At 51.9% G+C, this 17,230-nt stretch overlaps 1 protein-coding gene across 2 annotated transcripts in view; it reads left to right on the top strand.

The window, feature by feature from the left end:
* The first annotated feature begins 11,346 nt into the window (after positions 1 to 11,346).
* The window catches only part of LOC137432422 (protein phosphatase 3 catalytic subunit alpha), a 235,892-nt gene continuing 230,008 nt past the window's right edge, over positions 11,347 to 17,230 (top strand). For both annotated transcript variants that reach the window (XM_078783189.1, XM_078783190.1), the window contains exon 1: positions 11,347 to 11,624. In XM_078783189.1, the coding sequence (XP_078639315.1) occupies positions 11,576 to 11,624 (49 nt within the window). In that variant the 5' untranslated portion in view covers positions 11,347 to 11,575. The remainder of the gene's footprint in view (positions 11,625 to 17,230) is intronic.

Below are 17,230 nucleotides of genomic sequence, written 5' to 3' on the forward strand. Positions count from 1 at the left end.
TTTTTTTTTTTTTTTTTTTTTCTATACTGAATCGAGGCTCGTGAAAGAGCTGACAACCGCGAGGGAAAGACAGCACATGGGGACCACGAGGGAAAGACAAAGACAGTACATGGGGACCACGAGGGAAAGACAAAGACAGTACAGTGGGACCACGAGGGAAAGACAAAGACAGTACAGTGGGACCACGAGGGAAAGACAAAGACAGCACATGGGGACCACGAGGGAAAGACAAAGACAGCACATGGGGACCACGAGGGAAAGACAAAGACAGCACATGGGGACCGCGAGGGAAAGACAAAGACAGTACAGGGGGACCGCGAGGGAAAGACAAAGACAGTACAGTGGGACCACGAGGGAAAGACAAAGACAGCACATGGGGACGACCAGGGAAAGACAAAGACAGCACATGGGGACCGCGAGGGAAAGACAAAGACAGTACAGGGGGACCGCGAGGGAAAGACAAAGACAGTACATGGGGACCGCGAGGGAAAGACAAAGACAGTACATGGGGACCGTGAGGGAAAGACAAAGACAGTACAGGGGGACCGCGAGGGAAAGACAAAGACAGTACATGGGGACCGCGAGGGAAAGACAAAAACAGCACATGGGGACCGCGAGGGAAAGACAAAAACAGCACATGGGGACCGCGAGGGAAAGACAAAGAGAGTACAGGGGGACCACGAGGGAAAGACAAAGACAGTACATGGGGACCGCGAGGGAAAGACAAAGACAGTACATGGGGACCGCGAGGGAAAGACAAAGACAGCACATGGGGACCGCGAGGGAAAGACAAAGACAGCCCTTTCACTCCCTCTCAAAGACAAAGACAAAGACAGCATGGCTGGCGGACTTCCTCTCTAGTCGTAGTCAACGTGTGGCCCTGAATGGGTTTCTCTCATCTCCTCTTCCTGTTCAGGCTGGAGTTCCACAAGGCAGTGTTCTAGGCCCTGTGCTTTTTCTGGTCTTCATCAATGATCTCTCTGACTCTCTTGAAAATCATCTGTATCTCTTTGCTGATGACTCTACACTCTGTCGCTCCATTCTTCATCCCTCAGATCGGCAGTCTGCTGCCTCCTCACTCTCTGCAGACCTGGACAAAATCACAGACTGGGCAAACAAGTGGAACATGTCTTTCAATCCTGACAAATCTCACACTCTTACGATGTCTCTCCGAAAAGACCGACTGGACAACCCTCCCATCCACTTTCTGAATAATCCTCTCCAAGAAGTTCTGTCACTCAAGCTTTTGGGGCTCACTATCTGCCATGATCTTTCCTGAGAAAACCACATTTCAAATCTGGCCTCCAAAGCCAGTCGCCGACTGGGCATCCTCCGTCGTGCGAAGTCCTTCCTTGGCACACCTGAGCTCCTCACCACGTACAAGGCTTTCATCCGCAGCTCAATGGAATACTGCTCTCCCCTCTGGGCTGGTGCTCCTGCCTCACACCTAGCTCGTCTTCACGCTGTTGAAACCAAAGCATTCAGAATCATTGGAATCTCCCGCGATGAAGCTAACTCCAAGGGCCTCTCACTCACTCACCGCAGGCAGGTTGGTGGTCTTTCCATCTTCTACCGACTCCTCTCTGGCCTTGCCCCCCCAGCTCTCTCTGGGCTCTGTCCCGCAAATATTCCTACAGGTCGCACAAGATCTGCCTGCAACCCTCTTATGGTCAAACTGCCAAAATCAAGACTCTCTGCTCACCTTCACTCCTTCATTCCTCTTTTCTCCCGCCTCTGGAACAAACTCCCTCACTCTCTTCAATCCCACTCCACCCTCCAGGTCTTTAAAACAGCTGTTCACCACCATCTCTTATCTTCCCCCATCCAAAACCTTGATCTTTTCTACCCCCGCTAATTTCACCCCAATTCCACTTTTTTGAAATACCAACTTCTGTCCTGGAAGTCCTTGGTGTCCTTGTGTTTTATACTTCTCCCTCCACCCCCCCCCCCCCCTTCCCATGCCTCCTCCCCCCAAGCCCTCTCCCTTCCACACATCTCCCTGCTCTCAAATGTTGTGTTCGTGTGCTTCCCCTTCTCTCCCCATCTTGTTTTCCACTCCCTCTTTTTGTGTGTTTTGTTTGTCTGGTTGATTTGTTTGTGAAGTAAATGTTAGCTCTTTCACGAGCCTCGATTCAGTATACAAAAAAAAAAAAAAAAAAAAAAAAACGTGGGCGGCGGCCACGCCCGAGGGGTAGGCGTGGCCGCGGGATATACACCGGGCGCGCAGCCCGGAGCGCGCCAGTGCTACAGTTGAGCTCGTTTAATAAAGACTTATACTCACCGCGTTGTCCGCTTCCTTCTTGTTGTACAAGCAAGCACGCGTAGCATCGCGCTTCAATGAACTTAAAATGTAACATGAACTGATAAACAAAACAAGATTAACTTTCACTGAAAAAACCCGATATGCATCTGAACTTATATCCAGGTTAAATGTTCCGTTATCATGAACAACATTAAATAAACAACTTTCACTGATTAAACCCGAAAGTGAAACTTACAAGCCGAATTTAATTGTTCCGTTAGCAACATTGTAGATGTGGATTATCCACATCAGTGCGGTGGTGACTTTGCATATTGGCTACGAGATCATCGATTCGGCTTTGAGGTGGCGACCATGCGATTGTCAGATCGGCGCACAGGGCCACTGTCTCCAGCTTGTTTCGAAACTTTGACTTCAGATATGTCACCGTTGAGAAACCTGCCTCACACATCCACGTCGTCGTGAATGGCATCAGGAACTTTACCGCGAGATGTGCAATCTCTGGGTACTCATGAGACACTGTCAGCCAAAACTTTACTAAAGTGTACTTCCTGAACAGTGTCTCAAGTGTACCGTCAGACACGATGTCGATCAAGTCCTCTTTCAATCTGTTGGACAAGTTGCAGCATTGCTGAACGTCGACTGAATAAGGGTCTCGGAGCCACTTCTTCTCCACGCGTGGATCAACAGGAAAGTATTCGTCAAATTGTTTGTGCAGGTTCACCAGATGTTCGACGATGACATCCTTCATGTCCACACGTTCCTCAACACTCTTGCTGAGCAGATCATCCAGGTTTTCGAACATGTCAAATTCATCATTGGTCTGTACTCTTCTCTTCCATCGATCCAGCTTTGACTTGAACGCCGCTATCTTGTCATACATTACGAACACGGATTTCGCCTGCTTGTTCGTTTTGCCCTGGAACGATATGTTCAGATTGTTAAATAAGTTGAAGATGTCGGCCATGTATGCCAATGTTGCGATGAATTTGTTGTTTTTGTAGTAGACTGCCAGGTCTGACCTAGACACCTCCAAGAATGCGAGGACCTGGTCGCGACGTTCATACAATCATGCCAAAGCATCTCCTCTGGAGGGCCAGCGAACAGCTGCAAAATACAGCACCGTGGTGTGTTCTGCATCTTGCTCCTTACACGGCTCAGCAAACAACCTCAAATTTAGGGCGCTGTTCCTGAGATGGTTGATTGTTTTCACTGCAATGTCCATTACTTCGGCAAGTCCAGGTGACATCTCTTTCGCCGCTAAAGCCTCGCGGTGGAGGAAGCAGTGGGTCCAGCTTGCCTCTGGTGCCACATCTTGGATGAGCTTTATGACACCGCTGCGCCGACCTGTCATCGACCTGTCATCGACCATCGGTACAAACGCCAACACAGTCTTCCCACCTGAGGCTATGCAATGCGATGTGTTTGTTGACGACTGCGAATATTTCTGCGGCCGTGGTCTTGGTCTGTAGCTCGTCACATGCCAGAAGATCCTCCAGAAAATCATCGCCATGCCGATAACGAACAAAGATGAGGATCAACGCCTTCTGTGCGATGTCCATCGACTCGTCCAACTGGATGACAAACTTGTTGGCCTCTAGGTTTGCGTACAGCTGGTGCTCGATGTCTTCGCCCATGTCTATTATCCGTCGGCGAATCGTGTCGGCAGAAAGCGGATTGGTGCTTATCTTGGAAGCCGCCGTCTCTCCAAGCACTTCTCTGCACATCGCCTTGGCGCGTGGCAGGATGAGTTGCTCTGCGATACAAGATAAATAAAATAACACATGAACATTTCTTTCACTTTATGATTAATCTTGATTTTGTTCCAAATCCATGGCATTATAAAAATTCAAGTTTGTACGATGTGATTGTCGTTTGTACTTTTTAAAAAGAGGCAAAGTTTAAGAATGGCTGCATTGCAACAAACAATAAAACTTACGAAGTTGTGATATACCAATGTATACATGGCACTGTGGAGCTATGCTCGCACGATAAAGCCGGACAAAATGGACGACACCAGGAACGAAGTTTCACTGAGCTATTTATTCTAGCTCAACTCGAAAGAACTCAAAAGCACTGAATAGCCCGTTAACACAGGCGGCAATTTATATCAAAAGTTCACCACACAAAAGCCACGCCTCTCAACGGGGCGTGGTATGCAAATCGAGAGTCCGCCCGGGCAAGGCAAGTCCGGACACGTCCGGGCGAGTCCGGGCAAGTAACCGCCCACCGGTTACGTCATCGGCCGGTGCAAGGTGATTGTGTCATGCTTCCGGTAACCGCTACATGTGCCCCCCCCCAGAATTAACTTGCACAGGTAGAGTCAGTTTGAGGGGGGTCTTGATGACTCGGCTGAAACGACCCCTGGCGATTCGTGTGGGGGTGGTAGGTGGCGTGGCGGTGGATGGTCGGGCAGGGGGCTTGGTTGACGTGGGACGGCCCCGTCGTGGAGGAAGGGCCAACCGTGGAGGTTGGTCGAGGTCCAAATGGGCCGGCTTGAGGCGGTCCACGGAGATGCGGTCCGGTTTGCCGCCGATGTCAATAATGAACGACTTGTCGTCCCTCTTCAGGACCCGGAAAGGTCCAACGTACGGCGGCCAGAGCGGTCCCCGGTGTGCGTCGTTCCCGGAAAAAAACGTACTCCGCAGTAGGAAGTGCTGGGGGGACGTGGGGTAGGGGGCAGTCGTGGTGGGACGTGGGCATGGGGGCAAATCTCCTGGCGGCCTCCTGGAGGACCGAGCATTGGCGAGCCGCGGACCAGGGGCCCGTGGCATCAGGGATGAACTCGCCCGGCACGCGCAGTGGCTGGCCGTAGACCAGCTCGGTGGAACAACATAACAGGTGGAACCGCTCGCACAAGCCGTTGGTTTGGGGGTGGTAGGCCGTGGTGCGGTGTAGCTTGACCCCCAAGGCCTGGGCGACTGCGCCCCAAAGCTCGGAGGTGAATTGCGGGCCTCTGTCGGAGGAGATGTCCGAGGGGGTGCCGAAACGGGCAATCCAGGTGTCAATAAAGGCCTGCGCCATGTCGGCGGATGTTGTTCATGCCAGCGGGACGGCCTCCGGCCACCTGGTGGTCTTGTCCACCATCGTGAGGAGGTGGGTGAAGCCCCGCGAGGAGGGAAGGGGTCCCACCAGGTCCACATTGACATGGTCGAAGCGCCGCGCGGGCACGTCGAATGGTGCCAACGGGGCCTGGGTGTGCCGGTGGACCTTCGCGCGCTGGCAGGCGACACAGGCGTTGGCCCAGTCGCGGACGTCCTTACGGAGCCCGTGCCAGACGAACTTTGCTGCCACGAGCTTCTGCGACGCTTTCCGGCCTGGGTGGGAAAGGCCGTGGAGGGCGTCAAAATGTGCCGCTGCCATCCGGTGGGCACGATGGGGCGAGGTTGGCCCAGGGAAACGTCGCACAGGAGAACTGTGCCTGTGCCCTCGAAGGGGACGTCGGCCAACCGCAGTCCTGTGTCCGCTGTCCGGAGGGCTTGCACCGTGGGGTCGGCGGTCTGGTCGACCGCCATGCGGGTGAAGTCCACACCGAGGTGGACGGCATTCGCGCCGGACCGGGAGAGGCAATCGGCCACAGCGTTGTCCTTGCCTGTGACGTGCGGATGTCCGTCGTAGATTCGGACACGGCGGAGAGGTGGCGCTGCTGGCGGGCCAACCACGGCTCTGAAACCTTGGCCATGGCGAAGACCAGGAGTTTGTGGTCCACAAACGCCGTGAATGGGCGGCCCTCTAAAAGATGGCGGAAGTGGCGAACGGCCAGGTAAAGGCCGAGGAGCTCGCGGTCGAAAGCGCTATACTTGCGCTCGTTAGGGCGAAGCTGCCGGCTGAAGAAGGCCAGTGGTTGCCAAGCCCCGTTCACCCACTGTTCATGCACGGCGCCCACCGCGAAGTCGGAAGCGTCCGTGGTGAGGGCGATGGTTGCGTCGAGCGCTGGGTGCGCCAGCATGGTCGCGTTGGCGAGGGCCAGCTTAGCGCCCGTGAACGCCTCGTCCATCTCTTTGGTCCAGGCGACGTCGTGCTTGGCCGGCTTGCCCCGGAGGGCTTCGTACAGGGGGAGCATGAGTTGGGCGGCGCGAGGCACGAACCGGTGGTAAAAATTTACCATCCCCAAAAATTCCTGTAGGGCCTTGATGGAGCGGGGGCGCGGGAAACTTGTGACTGCCTCCACCTTGGTAGGCAGCGGGATGGCCCTGCGCTTCGTGATGCAGTGCCCCAGGAAGTCGACGACCGTTACGCCAAACTGGCATTTCGCCGGGTTGATGATGATGCCGTGCTGGCCAAAGCGCTCAAAAAGCGTGCGCAGGTGGATGAGGTGCTCTGCCCGGGAAGTGCTGGCGACGAGAATGTCGTCCAAGTAGACGAAAAGGAAGGTGAGGTTGCGCAGCACACTGTGCATCAGCCGCTGGAAGGCCTGGGCCGCGTTCTTAAGGCCGAATGGCATGCGAAGGAACTCCAAGAGGCCAAAAGGTGTAATTACCGCCGTCTTCGGCACGTCGACCGGCCGGACGGGTACCTGGTGGTAGCCCCGAATGAGGTCGACCTTGGAAAAGATCACCCGCCCCGCCAAACGGGCGGAAAAGTCCTGTATGTGTGGTATCGGGTTCCGGTCGGGGGTGGTGGCGTCATTGAGGCGGCGGTAATCGCCGCATGGTCGCCATCCGCCACCCGGTTTGGGCACGATGTGCAGGGGCGAGGCCCACGCGCTATTCGAGCGCTGCGCATTGCCCAATCGCTCCAGCGCATCTAATTCCGCCTTCGCCACGGCAAGTTTGGTTGGGTCAAGGCAACGAGCCCTGGTGTAGACCCGTGGACCTGTGGTCGGGATGTGGTGTTCGACGCCGTGTTTGACGGCGACGGCCGAAAACGTCGGCCGCGTGAGGGCAGGAAATTCGGCGAGCAGGCGGGTGAAATCGTCCGCAGCCGGGAGCGCGCAGGCTAGCTTGGTTGGTGTGGAGCCGCTCAATGAGCAAGCGAGCGAGCTGAAGGTCTCCGCGTTGATGAGCCGCCGCCGTTTGACGTCCACCAAAAGCCCATGCGCGCACAGAAAATCTGCACCCAGCAAGGCCATGGGCACATTCGCCATGATGAAGTCCCACCTGAAGCGCTGGCCCCCGAAGCAGAGTGCGACGCTGCACGAACCGAAGGTGCGGATGGAGGAGCCGTTTGCGGCGACCAAGGCGGGGCCGCAAAGCGCGGCCTGTTTGTCCTGCACCGAGGCGGGTATCACGCTCAGCTGAGCGCCGGTGTCGCACAAAACTGCCGCCTGGACGCTGTGTCCATGATAAACAGAAGGCTGCCTCAATGGCCGACGCTCATGGCAGGCAGCGAGCGCCGGCCTGGTCGTTTCCCGACCTGCGGAAAGTGCACGGTGGGCGGCACGTTCTGGCCTTCTGTCTGAACCTGGCATGGTAGTAGCACGTGGTCCGCTCTGGTGGAGGTTCCGGCGGTCGCGTCGGGTTCGGTCGACGGGGCGTCGCGGCGGCCGCTGCCGCCAGTGGCGCTGACTCGGCCGGTGGTGGCGCCGGTCGTGGCGCGGGCCTCCTTGGCCAGGAAAAATTCATCGGCCTCCTTGACCAGGGTGCGAGGGTCCGTGATGGGCGAGTTAGCCAAAGCTAACCGTACCTGACTGGGTAGCTGCCGGAGGAACAGCTCGCGGAAGAGGAAATCCGGGCTGTGGTCGTCGAGTAGAGCCAGCATGTGGTCCATGCGCTCGGATGGACGGGCCTCACCCAGGTCCGGGAGGTCGAGCAGCTGTCGCGCGCGTTCGGTCTCCGTGAGTCCAAACGCACCGAGGAGTAGGCCTTTGAGCGCGCCGCATTTGTCGGCGTTCGGCGGGTTCTGTAGGAAGCTCAGGACTCGGGCAGCAGTGGAGGTGTTGAGCACGGAGACCACATGGTGGTAGCGCGTCGTGTCCTCCGTGATGTTCCGCAGGGCGAAGAGAGAATCTGCCTGGGCGAACCAGACGGCTGCATGTGATTCCCAGAAGCCAGGGAGCTTCAAAGCTGCAAATGACTCCATCGCCGTGTACTCGAAAAGGGGTCACCAATTGTGGAACTATGCTCGCACGATAAAGCCGGACAAAATGGACGACACCAGGAACGAAGTTTCACTGAGCTATTTATTCTAGCTCAACTCAAAAGAACTCAAAAGCACTGAATAGCCCGTTAACACGGGCGGCAATTTATATCAAAAGTTCACCACACAAAAGTCACGCCTCTCAGGCGGGGCGTGGTATGCAAATAAGTCAGCCACGCCTCTCAACGGGGCGTGGTATGCAAATCGAGAGTCCGCCCGGGCAAGGCAAGTCTGGACACGTCCGGGCGAGTCCGGGCAAGTAACCGCCCGCCGGTTACGTCATGGCCGGTGCAAGGTGATTGTGTCATGCTTCCGGTAACCGCTACAGCACGAGTAATAGTAAGCAAGAACCCGACACATCAATATTCTCAAGACGAAATGAAAAACGAAATTTAACTATACTTACAGCGCCATGTATTACTTTATGAACCTACAAACCACCGATGCAGTGAAATACTTTTACGAAAAAAAAACAAAAAATCTTACCGTACCCGCAAGAGTGTACGGTTTCTTTTCTTTGGCTATCTTCTCCACCACCAGGTAGCTGGCTTTGGTCAGTCCCTTTGACGGACTTGTTGTCTGCTGTTTCACCGTGGCTGGGAAAAACAAGCTGTGGAGCACACTCCCGTTAATTATCTTCAAAATAAGAGTGTTTACATTTACCGAAACACCCAGTTTTATTCGTGAACCAATATGCAAACCCTGTTGAAATTTCAGGTCAAGCAGACAAAACCTGACGATTTTATGCAACCTTGAACTTTGACCTTTTGATCTTAAAAAAAAATAAAAAAATCTGGTTCTCGCTTTTGATTGATTAACAAATTCTGTGACCTGATATGCAGATTCTTAAAATTTCAGGTCAATCGGATGAAAATTGACGATTTTATTTGATGCTGACCTTTGACCTTTCGACCAAATTATTGTGCCTTCTCCATATTCTCAGAATCAACCTTTGTTGAAAATTTGATGACAAAACTCAAATCGTAACAAAAAAGTTTACGGCCAGGAGAGACCACTGATCTCTATACTAACTGAATGGGAAGGGAAGCTCATTTTTGAAGCCATTTGTCCGCCATCTTTGCTCCCCCACGATTCCCCAAAACGAAAGTCATTTACCGATGTAAGGTGATTCCTCTTCTTCATTCAAATCGACCGCTGCGGTTTTTATAACCGTAAGCAGCGTACGATGGCATTTCATCAATCCTGTAATAATGCTTTTTCAACCCTGGAACGGATTAAAATCAATTCGGAATGGAATAAAATAAAGTGGGAAGGTGGAATTTTTGTAGGAAATATGCTGATAATTAAATATTAAATTCTTTAAATTCCCTCTAATTAAATATTAAATAAATTAAATATTCTAATAATAAATAATAATATTAAATATTAATTAATTAATTAATTAAATATAATTAAATAAATTACATTAAATATTAAATAATATTAATATTAATATTAAATATTAATAGTAATTAAATATTCTTTAAAAATTTAAAGAATAGGAAAATAGGACTGCGTTTACTTTTTCATGGCTGATAATATAACATGGATCTGCAAAATAAATTGGTATGTAATACTTGTACACGTACCATATTTGTGGTCAAGTGTTGGGCTTGTTTTGTTTTGTTTTTTTCATTCCACATGGCACAATATTCTTCCTGAAGTGAGTACCATTGAAAATAAATTGCATCCATTTATGAAAGAATCAGAATCAGAAGAGTAGGCCGATAGTGAAAACAAACTTCTGAGTTATACTTCTGGGCAGAGAAACATGATGGTCATAGTAAATATTTTTGTTATTCTCCCCCAAGACATGTCAGGATATTGCCAAATTATGATAAATTATAATTACAGAATATAAAATAGCAACATGTGTCCAGGACGGCATCTTTCCTCACAGCAACTTGCTGTCTAAAGTCAATTTGAATCGAATGTTTTGTTGAAATTTCGATTAAATTATTTTATAAAATATAGCAGGCATCGTCTTTTGATAAAGACAATGAACGGACGCAGATTTTCTGGGGGAACCAATATGGCGACGAATGTACTTCCGGTGACCACAGCGAATGGATCGATTAGCGTTGATTTGGCGTCGAGCCTCCAATCCAGTTAGTATAGAGATCAGTGGGAGAGACAGACATACAGAAGCGATTGCAAAACCTCGTCTCCTGCTGTGCTGGGGATGGGCTAATAATTATGTATTTTATTTTCAGGAGCGATTGAGGGAGCTATAGGTCTCCTATACACCGCCCAAATAAAGGTACGTGCCAGAAGAACGTGTTCCATACTTGGAACAAGATCGCCTCTTGCCCTTGGGCGGGTACTCTGCTAGTTAACATAATGACGGTATTACAACACCTCACTTGAAAGGAAAGAAAGAAACGTTGTGTAAAACAAATCAGCAATGCGATAATGCACAGAGAACCAGAGAGAACCCCCACAGCCCGCATGTCATTAATATGCATCACGAACCAAAAGGGGCGTGGCTCGATGTCAAGTATGTACCTCGTCCGTATGACCGTATGTCGGGTGGGAATGGGATCGCACAAGGAACTTCAACTTCAAGGCATGAACGGGTCATTACTCATTAGGCTCATCAATCCTGCGCAATCTTGCCAACACTCATACGGGTAACACCGAGGGACCTAAATCCATTTCTCGTTAAAATACATCCACCATCTCCGTTACCACCACCGTTCCTTCCAGGGAGACCCTTCTGTTTCCACGGAGCTTTACCATATTTGTGGAAGGCGACGTCTTGGCGGGGATGGTGTTCAATGGAGAGCTTTATTGAACCTGTGATCCCTGATTGGTCGGGGGTGGATATGTCAACTCGGCTTTGACTGCTCGCACCAAGCGAAAAGAAATAAAAGTTTCGATGATCGTTGATGTTTTACGTAAGATTCTCAATAATGTTTGGGGCAGCGGGGCTTATGCACCTCAACAAATCAGCTTTACCATTCACGTCCATTTAATTCCTCTTTCCTCTCCCAGTCCCGGCCGATGCCACGCGCGTTGCATGCTGGGTAGGGTCCGCCTTTGTTGTCGCGCCGCCATCTTGGAGCGTCGTGAGACGCGGTGGTGAGAGGAAGGAGATAGAGGGAAGAAAGCTAACAGTGCCGCGCGTTTTGGACGCGCAGCAAAAAAAAAACAATACAAATTTAAAGAGCAAGAAAGCTCACGGAATATTGAATAAGTGATCCGTGACGGTGGTGAGCTACGTCTGCTGGTGATAAAATGTCCGTGAAGGACGGCAAGCTGTCGAGCACGGAACGAGTCGTTAAATGTGAGTACGAATATCGGGCCGTGATGTACGTACGTGTGTGTATGGCTTGGGAAGGGAAGAAAGGTGAGGTAAATTCCATCACAACATATACGCTCTTTGGTGTTTTTATTAAGCAGAATTTCGGGAGGTGATTGTGGAGTGAAACGAACGTGAGTCAGAAACGAGTGAGTGAGTGACTGAGTGAGCGAGGTAAGTCGGGTGAGCGTGAGATTGGTGTGGTGGGCGTGATACGTTTGTGTGAGGTTGGGTGAATAAGATTGGCGATTGGGTGAGCATGTTCATGTTCATGTTGCAATTGTGAGATTGGGTGAATGCGAATAGATAAGGTGAGTGCGAGCGGAGCTGGATGAGCCTGATGCTGGATGAGCCTGATGCTGGATGCGCCTGATGCGCCTGATGCTGGATGCGCCTGATGCTGGATGAGCCTGAGCCTGATGCTGGGTGAGCCTGATGCTGGATGAGCCTGACGCGGGATGAGCCTGACGCGGCATGAGCCTGACGCGGGATGAGCCTGACGCTGGATGAGCCTGATGGCTGATGCTGGATGAGCCTGATGGCTGATGCGGGATGAGCCTGATGCTGGATGAGCGTGATGCTGGATGAGCCTGATGCTGGATGAGCCTGATGCTGGATGAGCCTGACGCTGGATGACCGTGACGCTGGATGACCGTGACGCTGGATGACCGTGACGCTGGATGACCGTGACGCTGGATGACAGTGACGCTGGATGACAGTGACGCTGGATGACAGTGACGCTGGATGACAGTGACGCGGGATGAGCGTTGAAGCGGGATGAGCCTGACGCTGGATGAGGTTGACGCTGGATGAGGTTGACGCTGGATGAGGTTGACGCTGGATGAGGTTGACGCTGGATGAGGTTGACGCTGGATGAGGTTGACGCTGGATGAGGTTGACGCTGGATGAGGTTGACGCTGGATGAGGTTGACGCTGGATGAGGTTGACGCTGGATGAGCCTGATGCTGGATGAGCGTGATGCAGGACGAGCGTGACGCAGGACGAGCCTGACGCTGGACGAGCCTGACGCTGGACGAGCCTGACGCGGGATGAGACTGACGCTGGATGAGACTGATGCTGGATGAGACTGATGCTGGATGAGACTGATGCTGGATGAGACTGATGCTGGAGGAGCCTGATGCTGGATGAGCCTGATGCTGGATGAGCCTGATGCTGGATGAGCGTCTTGCTGGATGAGCGTGATGCTGGATGAGCGTGATGCTGGATGAGCGTGATGCTGGATGAGACTGATGCTGGATGAGACTGATGCTGGATGAGACTGATGCTGGATGAGCCTGATGCTGGAGGAGCGTGATGCTCATGAGTCTGATGCTCATGAGCATCATGCTGGATGAGCCTGATGCTTGTGAGCGTGATGCTGGATGAGCCTGATGCTGGATGAGCGTGATGCTGGAGGAGCCTGATGCGGGAGGAGCCTAATGCTCGTGAGCGTGATGCTGGATGAGCCTGATGCTCGTGAGGCTGATGCTTGGTCAGCGTGATGCTGGATGAGCCTGATGCGCGTGATGCTGGATGAGCATGATGCTGCATGAGCGTTATGCTGGATGATCGTTATGCTGGATGAGCCTGATGCTCGTGAGGATGATGCTGGGTCGGCGTGATGCTGGGTCAGCATGATGCTGGATGAGCGTGATGCTGGGTCAGCGTGATGCTGGATGAGCCTGATGCTCGTGAGTGTGGTGCTGGATAAACGTGATGCTCGTGAGCATGATGCTGGGTCAGCGTGATGCTGGAACAGCCTAATGCGCGTGATGCTGGATGAGCGTGATGTTGGATGACCCTGATGCTGGATGAGCCTGATGCTGGATGAGCCTGATGCTGGATGAGCGTGATGCTGGATGAGCATGATGCTGGATGAGCCTAATGCTCATGAGCGTGATGCTGGATGAGCCTGATGCTCGTGAGGCTGATGCTTGGTCAGCATGATGCTGGATGAGCCTGATGCTCGTGAGGCTGATGCTTGGTCAGCGTGATGCTGGATGAGCGTGATGCTGGATGAGCGTGATGCTGCATGAGCGTTATGCTGAATGAGCGTTATGCTGGATGAGCGTTATGCTGGATAAGCCTGATGCTCGTGAGCATGATGCTGGGTCGGCGTGATGCTGGGTCAGCATGATGCTGGATGAGCGTGATGCTGGGTCAGCATGATGCTGGATTAGCATCATGCTGGGTCAGCGTGATGCTGGATGAGCCTGTTGCTCGTGAGCGTGGTGCTGGATGAGTGTGATGCTCGTGAGCATGATGCTGGGTCAGCGTGATGCTGGAAGAGCCTGATGCTCGTGATGCTGGATGAGCATTATGCTGGATGAGCCTGATGCTGGATGAGCCTGATGCTGGGTCAGCATGATGCTGGGTCAGCATGATGCTGGATGAGCCTGATGCTGGATGAGCGTGATGCGGGAGGAGCGTGATGCGGGAGGAGCCTGATGCTGGAGGAGCCTGATGCTGGAGGAGCGTGATGCTGGATGAGCCTGATGCTCGTGAGGCTGATGCTCGGTGAGCGTGATGCTCGATGAGCCTGATGCTGGATGAGCCTGATGCTGGATGAGCCTGATGCTCGGTGAGCGTGATGCTGGATGAGCCTGATGCTCGTGTGAGTGATGCTGCATGAGCGTGATGCTCGTGTGCGTGGTGCTGGATGAGCGTGATGCGGGATGAGCGTGATGCTGGATGAGCATTATGCTGGATGAGCCTGATGCTCGTGAGCGTGATGCTGCATGAGCGTGATGCTTGGTCAGCGTGATGCTGGATGAGCCTGATGTTCGTGAGCATGATGCTGGATGAGCATGGTGCTGGATGAGCGTGATGCCGGATGAGCCTGATGCTCGTGAGCATGATGCTGGATGAGCATGATGCGGGATGAGCATGATGTGGGATGCTGGATGAGCCTGATGCTGGATAAGCCTGATGCTGGATGAGCGTAATGCTGGATGAGCCTGATGAATCTGATGCTCAGTCAGCGTGATGCTGGATGAGCCTGATGCTCGTGGCCGTGATGCTGGATGAGCTTGATGCTGGATGAGCATGATGCTGGATGAGCCTGATGCTGGATGAGCGTGATGCTGGATGAGCATGATGCTGGATGAGCGTGATGCTGGATGAGCGTGATGCTGGGTCAGCGTGATGCTGGGTCAGCGTGATGCTGTGTCAGCATGATGTTGGGTCAGCGTGATGCTGGTTGGGCGAGTGGGATGGGTCAGGATAATGCTGGGTCAACGTGATGCTGGGTCAGCGTGATGCTGGTTGAGTGAGTGGGATGGGTCAGCATAATGCTGGGTCAACGTGATATTGGGTCAGCTTGATACTGGGTCAGGGTGATGCTGGATGAGCGTGATGCTGGATGAGCATGATGCTGGATGAGCGTGATGCTGGTTTACCATGATAGTGGGTGAGCGAGTGTGATGGGTCAGCGTGAGGCTGGATGAGCGTGATTCTGGGTCAGCGTGATGCTGGGTGAGTGTGTGTGATGGGTCAGCATGATGCTGGGTCAGTGTGATACTAGGTGAGCAAGTGTGATGGGTCAGCGTGATGCTGGGTCAGCGTGATGCTGGGTCATCGTGATGCTGGGTCATCGTGAGGCTGGATGAGCGTGATGCTGGGTCAGTGTGATGCTGCGTCAGGGTGATACAAGGTGAGCGAGTGTGATGGGTCAACGTGATGCTGGGTCAGCATGAGTTTGGGTGAGCGTGATGCCGAGTCAGCATGAGTTTGGGTGAGCGTTAGGCGATCGAGCGTCGACTTGTTAAATGGCAGCGAATGTTAGAGTTGAAGCTGGATTAACAAAAGGTTGCTGTATGGGAGTGGGTTGAACAGACAGCAGTGGAAGGATTAAGCATTTGGTAATGTAAAGAATTTTGCTGCGAATGGATAATGTAGAATTGTAGCTAAACACGAGAGAGCCTGTTGGATGTGTTAGTAAATTTCAGGTGAGATGGTTGTATTTGTAGTTTTATGAATGGTGATTTGTGTATAATTTGTGGATGGATACATGTTTCGGCCAAGGGAACTGGATGTGGACTGGACTTATTTGTGGACTGGTGGACTGGGCCTTATTCATGGACTGGGCCTTATTCATGGACTGGGCCTTATTCATGGACTTGGCCTTATTCATGGACTGGGCCTTATTCATGGACTGGGCCTTATTCATGGACTGGGCCTTATTCATGGACTGGGCCTTATTCATGGACTGGGCCTTATTCATGGACTGGGCCTTATTCATGGACTGGGCCTTATTCATGGACTGGGCCTTATTCATTGACTGGGCCTTATTCCTAGCAGGTGGACTGGCCCTTACTCATGGCCGGGTGGATTGTGGCGAAGTACAAGCCTTTGTGGATGGACTTTTTGAGGCCAGTCCATGGCCTGCCTTTTTTATAATAAAAAAAGGTAAAAAAAATCAAACATTTAAACAGCCTTGGACGTGCACCTTGACCCCACGGCCAAGGCACACCGTCTATCAAGACTGTCCCAGTGTCCATTAGCATACACATGCACTTCAACCCCAAGGCTGAAGCACATGGTCATTCAAAACACATGCATCCTGACCGTGAAGGGCCACAATGCATGGTCATACAATACCACCGTGGGTTTGTGGATGGGCCTGACGGTTACATTTGCGGACGGATGTGTCCGGATGAGATGACGGTTGCCTTTATCGACAGTAGATTTGTTGTGTTGGTCGATGATGCGAGATTTTGCATGTTGATTGTTACATTGGTTGAGGAGGTTGTGTTTGTGGATTGTGCAAGGTAAAGCAAACGGATTCGGGTCAATGTAGAATCGATGAGCACAAAACGTGCATTGCTTGTGTCAGATTGTTCTGCAGTGTGTAGGTGTTGAAAAGGGTGTGGGGTTGGAGAAGGCAGGGGATTGGAGGTGTTGAGGAAAAGAGCGGTGAAGAGTTAGTAATGAATCATATATATGTATATGTATATGTATATGTTTAGAATACGAGATCTGAAATGTTATTTTGAGAGTAATGGAGGGAAAATAAGATTAAGGAGGAGCCCAATTTGGGAGTGTTTGCTTGTTTGTTCCTTGAATAATAAAAAACCCAAATGATTCCAACCAGTGATAGACCAGAATCTGTGGTGATGAGCTGATAGGATGACGTGGAGGTACGCACACTCACCTCTAAAAGGCCGAGCCTGGGTTTGAATCCCGACATAGCTCTAAACCCAGCTGGTGCTTCACAGGCAAGGTGATTTATCCATGTGTGTGCCATCCCTCAGATGGACGTTAAAATGGGCTGGCGGATGTTGAAGATCACATGATGTACGAAGGGTAGGCGAGCTATCGCCGACACAATGACTAAATTACAAATTCCTGCCCTAACTGCTGCTGGGAAGGCAATGGCAAATCACCCAGGATAACTTGCCAATAAAATGCTTCGGCTGTACTGGACCTCTGCTTTCTGGCAGAACATCAGAATACAAATAATATTGAGTGGCGTAATGGGTAGAGAGAGAGCACTCTGAGTCTGGGAGGTCGGTGGTTCGAACCCCGGGCGAGTAGTACCCATAGCTTTGATAATGGTACGTGCTGCATCCTTACTTGTCGCTCAGAATGTT

This window comes from Myxine glutinosa, chromosome 8 (genome assembly GCF_964187855.1).
Source record: "Myxine glutinosa chromosome 8, kmMyxGlut1.1, whole genome shotgun sequence".
In the NCBI taxonomy this organism is placed as follows: Eukaryota; Metazoa; Chordata; class Myxini; order Myxiniformes; family Myxinidae; genus Myxine; species Myxine glutinosa.